Below are 5214 nucleotides of genomic sequence, written 5' to 3' on the forward strand. Positions count from 1 at the left end.
CTGCCTGACTGCTCCCACTGGTGACGGCACATCTTGCTGTGACCGCAGCGGAACAGGCTGCCGGCAGATCGCGATGTAATCCAACGCTTTTATACGTCTGGTTACAGATAGGAGCTCACAGTCATGCGGCGGTAGGTAAGTAGTTAAGCAAATGTAATTGACCTGTGGTGAAGAAACAGAACTAGCAAAGTGGATGGGATTTTAGCCAGTCTCATCCACGTGTTACAGAAGAAAATCTGCAGTGTAAATTCACCTGCGGTGCGGATGTCGATGTTATCCACCACAGATGAATATACGTTCACACATTAAGACTCCGGAGCCGAATTGTGCAACCCTTTGCCCTTCTCTGCCATGTTCACCTCTTTTGCTAAAGGTGGGTGGGGGCATGGGCAGGAGGGTTGAGGCTTAGCGATCCGATACATCCCAACACATACGGCACTTTTCTGGGGCAAAAAATACCCGAAACGTATCATTATTTACAAGCCAAAATAAGAAATGTAAAAGCATTTACTACATGGATATCTAATAGGAATAAAGACAAGTACAATGGTATAGGGGGTAAGAAGCCAATTTTATTTAGGGAAATGGGGGTTCATTTTAGTATTGGGAAATGTATTAAAACAGCGTTGAAGGGCTTCTGCCATCAGACACATGCTTAGTAACCTGGCTGACGTTAGACACGTGCTGATCTCAGCTGAAGATAACAGTGTTACTCTCTTATTTCTAGGTGCCTCAGTTTTAGAGAATAAAACTACTTTTATTTTATGCAAATGAGCCTCTAGGAGCAATGGGGGCGTTGCCATTACTCCTAGAGGCCCCGTTCTCCCTCCCCCTGCCGTGCCCTGCTCATTTTGATTGATGGGGCCAGGCATTGTTCACATCATCCTGTGTGGCCCTGACTTCAGGTAAAAACCTCACGCCTGAGCCGTGCGGTACACGTGTAGTAAAGGAATGATGCTTGCCGGCTGCGGACTTCCTTAGTGGAAGTTTTCTAGGTATACTGTGACGTATGCGGCGCAGGCGCAGTAGGGAAGTCCGCAGGTGGCTAGCAGCCATCCATTACCATGCATGCACCGAAAGGCACGGCGCAGGCATGAGATTTTTACTGAAGTCTGGGCCGGGCAGGGTGACGTGAACACTCCCTGGCCCTGTCAAAATGAGCAGGCGCGGCAAGAGAATGGAGCCTCTAGGAGTAACGACAACGCCCCCATTGCTCCTAGGGGCTCATTTGCATACAAGTTATTTTTTCTCTAAAAGGGAAGCACCTAGAAATAAGAGAGTAACACTGTTATCTTCTGCTGACATCAGCACGTGTCTAACGTCAGCCAGGTTACTAAGCATGTGTCTGATGGCAGAAGCCTCTAAGACTATTACTGGGTATGTGCCAATTGTTTATTTGTCGTATTAAATCCTATTTATGGGCCATGTTGATCCAGAAGGAAGGAGAAACCTCCCCTGAGGAATGGAGAATCCACCTAACAGGGGGGAATATTCCTTCCTGACCCCAAATATGGTAATCAGAATAAGGGTCCATTCACACAACAGCAAATTGCAGATCCGCAAAACACTTATACCGGCCGCGTGTGTTCTGCAGAACGCACAGGGCCGGCGCTATATAGAAAATGCCCATTCTTGTCAGCGATGGTGGACAAAAATAGGACATGCACTGTATTTGTTGTGGGGACACGGGACAGAACAACAGATGTAAACAGCACATTGTGTGCTGTCCTCATCTTTTGTGGACCTATTGAATGGTCCGCACCCGTTCCGCAAAATTGAGGAATGGATGCGGACCCATTCATATGGTCTTATGAATGAGCCCTGAATCCCAGGATCAAAGGCTGATTCCTGACCTGCGGGATATGGGGATAAATGTAAGAAGCGTATTCAACTCAATTTAGAGACTTCTGCAAATCTTATGTTTAGGTTTATTAAATATTAAATGTTTTTAAACAATTTTTTCTACATTTATGTTTTCTACATTTATATTACTATACTAATGTGTGGACTAATGTTCATACTAAACCTATTTACGGCCGTGTAGATCCCGAGGAAGGCAAAAACCCCTGTGAGGAATAGGTCAATTGTCCTCAACTAGGGGGAAAATTCCTTCCCGACCCCAAATATGGCGATCAGAATAAATCCCAGGATCAAAGCCGATATCTCTGTCTGCTATGTGTGGGTGTCTATGCCTGTCCTGTAGTGTTCCTATACCTGTCCTGTAGTGTTCCTATACCTGTCCTGTAGTGTTCCTATACCTGTCCTGTAGTGTTCCTATACCTGTCCTGTAGTGTTCCTATACCTATCATGTAGTGTTAGTGATGTGCGGTGTATGTATTACTTACCCGGCCTGTGCTGCGGGGAGTTCAGGGGTAATAGCCGATTAGCAGCCCCAGGACTACAACATGCGGCTATTGTCCCTGAACTCACCAGATGGAAACTAAGCACAGGCCGCTCCTGGGGTCCTAGAGCATCTTCAGGCTGGAGTGATGTCAGATGCCAGCCCGGGGATCGGAGGATGTCAGGTCAAGGGCCTGGGGCAGCCACACGATGACAGTGATGAGGCATCAGGATGGTATGGAGAGAGATGAGATTTTACTGGCAGCCGAGGTGACAGAACAGCATACACATGAGGCATTGGTCAGGAGGAGGCACAGAGTTCTGGGAAGTTGGCAGGATTTCATCCTGGAAGACATTACAGGAAGACATCTCAAACAAATCTATCTACTGTAGATTCTGTTATCTTAAGGAATGGTCATATAATAAAGCATTTAGCCATGTAACATCAAATATAATGTTGTGATTTAATGTTAGGTGTCCTGTTTATATAGTGATCTCTCACCAGATGGTCGTGGACTCCTTCACAGCCCAGATCTTCTCATCCACCTAAGAAGAAGCAGGGACATAGTCATTGGCATAGGGAGAAGGACAGTGATGACCACAACTGATGAGTTATTCTCAGAGGATGAGAATCTTACCGGGCCCAGCTAGGTGACATGTAGCTAAATTCGGCCACGGGGTGATGGGCTTTCTTATCCTTTGGCCAACACAGATGTTGCTTCTCCAGAACCCGCTGAAATGGTGTAAATGGCGGCCGTGCCCTCCTCTCCTCCAGTTCCTTCCAGCCGATGGTGGAAAACAGTGGATGCATCCGTATATTACCACGCACACCGAGACGCTTCTTAGGTTTCTTGCACAGCAGTTTTGCAACAAGATGTTGCACATCAGCATGAAGCCAAGATGGAATGTTTGGCTCATGGGTGGTAATGGCTGTGCGAGCCGTCTTTCGGAAGGGGCCATAGTGAAATGGGTGGTGTCCTGATGCCATCCTGGACACCACAATCCCCAGACTCCACCAGTCAACTGCTGTGCTATAACTTTTCCTAAGAAGTATCTCGGGGGCCATGTAATAAAGGCTTCCCGTCACTCCACGGATCTTATTGGAGGCGGTGACACCATCTTGTGCCAGCCCGAGGTCGATTATACGGATGTGGCCATCTGCATCCAACATGATGTTAAGCGGCTTCAGATCTCTGTAGTGAAATAATACAAGAAAATTACAATTTGCAAGACCGTTTAAATAGAAATTCAGGACTCTAGTAAAGCTGGATGCATGATCTCCAGCCTGTAAAGGGGACAGAGAGAAGGGGGAAAGTTCTGCTCACCGGTGGACGATGTTGTGTCCATGGAGGAACTGGAGGCCACATACCAGCTCTGCTGTGTAGAATCTGATGGGGAGAACAGAGAATAGTCTAATGCAGGGGTCAGCAACCTCTGGCACTCCAGGTGTTGTGAAACTACATCTCCCATCATGCAAACTTGCTTGGCTGTTTTCTGAACTCCCATAGAAGTGAAAGGAGCATGCTGGGAGTTGTAGTTTCACAACAGCTGGAGTGCCGAAGGTTTGTGATCCCTGGTCTTATATAATCAAATCCTTCCCTAGAATTTCCCTAATATCATGTTATGAAGGATCCTGGGAGGTCACTAGCAGAGAAGAAGTGCTGTTTTATGGCAGCCTGTATTCTTTCCGTTCACTGCTTTGTTTATCCACCTGACCGACCACTACAGAGTAGTAGATACTACTACCACTACATTCAGTTTGGTGCCATAGATCTGCATGTAAATACCCTGAACAAGAAGTTACCAAGAATTACACCGCCACCTTGCACCTTGGGACAAGCCCTCCATCCCTCTCCTAACTGTACCTCTGACCTCATTTTTTACTCCCCATTCTCTTACCTTACGCTGTCTGTATTCAGGTAGCCGCACATATTGATCAAAGCCTCCAGGCTGCCACCGGACAGATACTCCGTGATGAAATATGCCCGCTCCTGAGACTGATGTGCGGCATACAGGTGGCATAGGAACGGGCAGGCTCTGGTGGCCAGGAGTATCCGCCGCTCTCTCGTGATGGTATCTGCATTGTCCCACTTTTTGTCGATAATTTTGACGGCCGTGTAGATGTTTCGGCCAGGGACAGATGCCAGGACCACCTGAGGAAAAGAAATGGAGAATACTCATCTACCCAGACATAAAATGGCTGATAACAGAAAGCAATAGATGGGGATAAAATGGAAATATTGTATTAAAAATGAATAAAAAAATATAAATACTAAAACTTACTTTGCCAAAGCTGCCCCTGCCCAAGACCTGGTGGATGGTGAAGCGGCTGATGGTAAGCCTGGCATAGGGGCTGGACGTGTCAGAGTCTTGGCTGCTGTCTGATGTCAGCCCCTCATCCTCCGATCCGCTCTCCTCGGTTGCTCTCCTCTTCCTTGAGGCGCTGGATCCAGTGATGCTCTCCTCTTCCCTCTTCCTCTTATCTTCCCTCTTCTCCTCCTCGCTGTCTTCTGTCTGTCCAGTGGACGCCATTGTCGAAAATATCCAAATATCTTCCAATCTGTAGACCGCCTCTGCTCGCTGCCGTCGACAGTTGAATCTGAACGGCAGTTGGTCGTGTGCAGGGGGTCAGAGGTCACGATGGAATCCTCAGGTGGCATCTCCTGGCAGTGGACCATGGACATGCTCTGCCATGTTTGCTGTGAGGTGGGCATCTTGAGTGGCAGTCCAGTGTCCAGAGGAATGATCGAGAACTAAATGGCGGCATCTTCTAGTGCCATGTTATTAGTTGATGGGAGCAGGTGATGTGACTGGTGTATGAGGGGTGGCAGTGGTGCCCATAGTTCATCACCCATCATACTGGCATGTTGTAAT

General features: G+C 47.6%; 1 protein-coding gene across 1 annotated transcript; it reads right to left on the reverse strand.

Moving 5' to 3' along the window:
- Positions 1 to 1370: 1370 nt before the first annotated feature.
- Positions 1371 to 4872, reverse strand: LOC122920044 (protein kinase C delta type-like). Its single transcript, XM_044269254.1, has 6 exons — positions 4624 to 4872; positions 4240 to 4493; positions 3666 to 3728; positions 2979 to 3533; positions 2843 to 2886; positions 1371 to 2685 (listed from the first exon to the last, which is right to left on the reverse strand). Exons 1-5 carry the CDS (start codon positions 4870 to 4872, stop codon positions 2862 to 2864), a joined length of 1146 nt encoding a protein of 381 aa, XP_044125189.1. The 3' UTR covers positions 1371 to 2685; positions 2843 to 2861.
- Between the last annotated feature and the right edge of the window lie 342 nt (positions 4873 to 5214).

This window comes from Bufo gargarizans, chromosome 10 (genome assembly GCF_014858855.1).
Source record: "Bufo gargarizans isolate SCDJY-AF-19 chromosome 10, ASM1485885v1, whole genome shotgun sequence".
Classification (NCBI taxonomy): domain Eukaryota; kingdom Metazoa; phylum Chordata; class Amphibia; order Anura; family Bufonidae; genus Bufo; species Bufo gargarizans.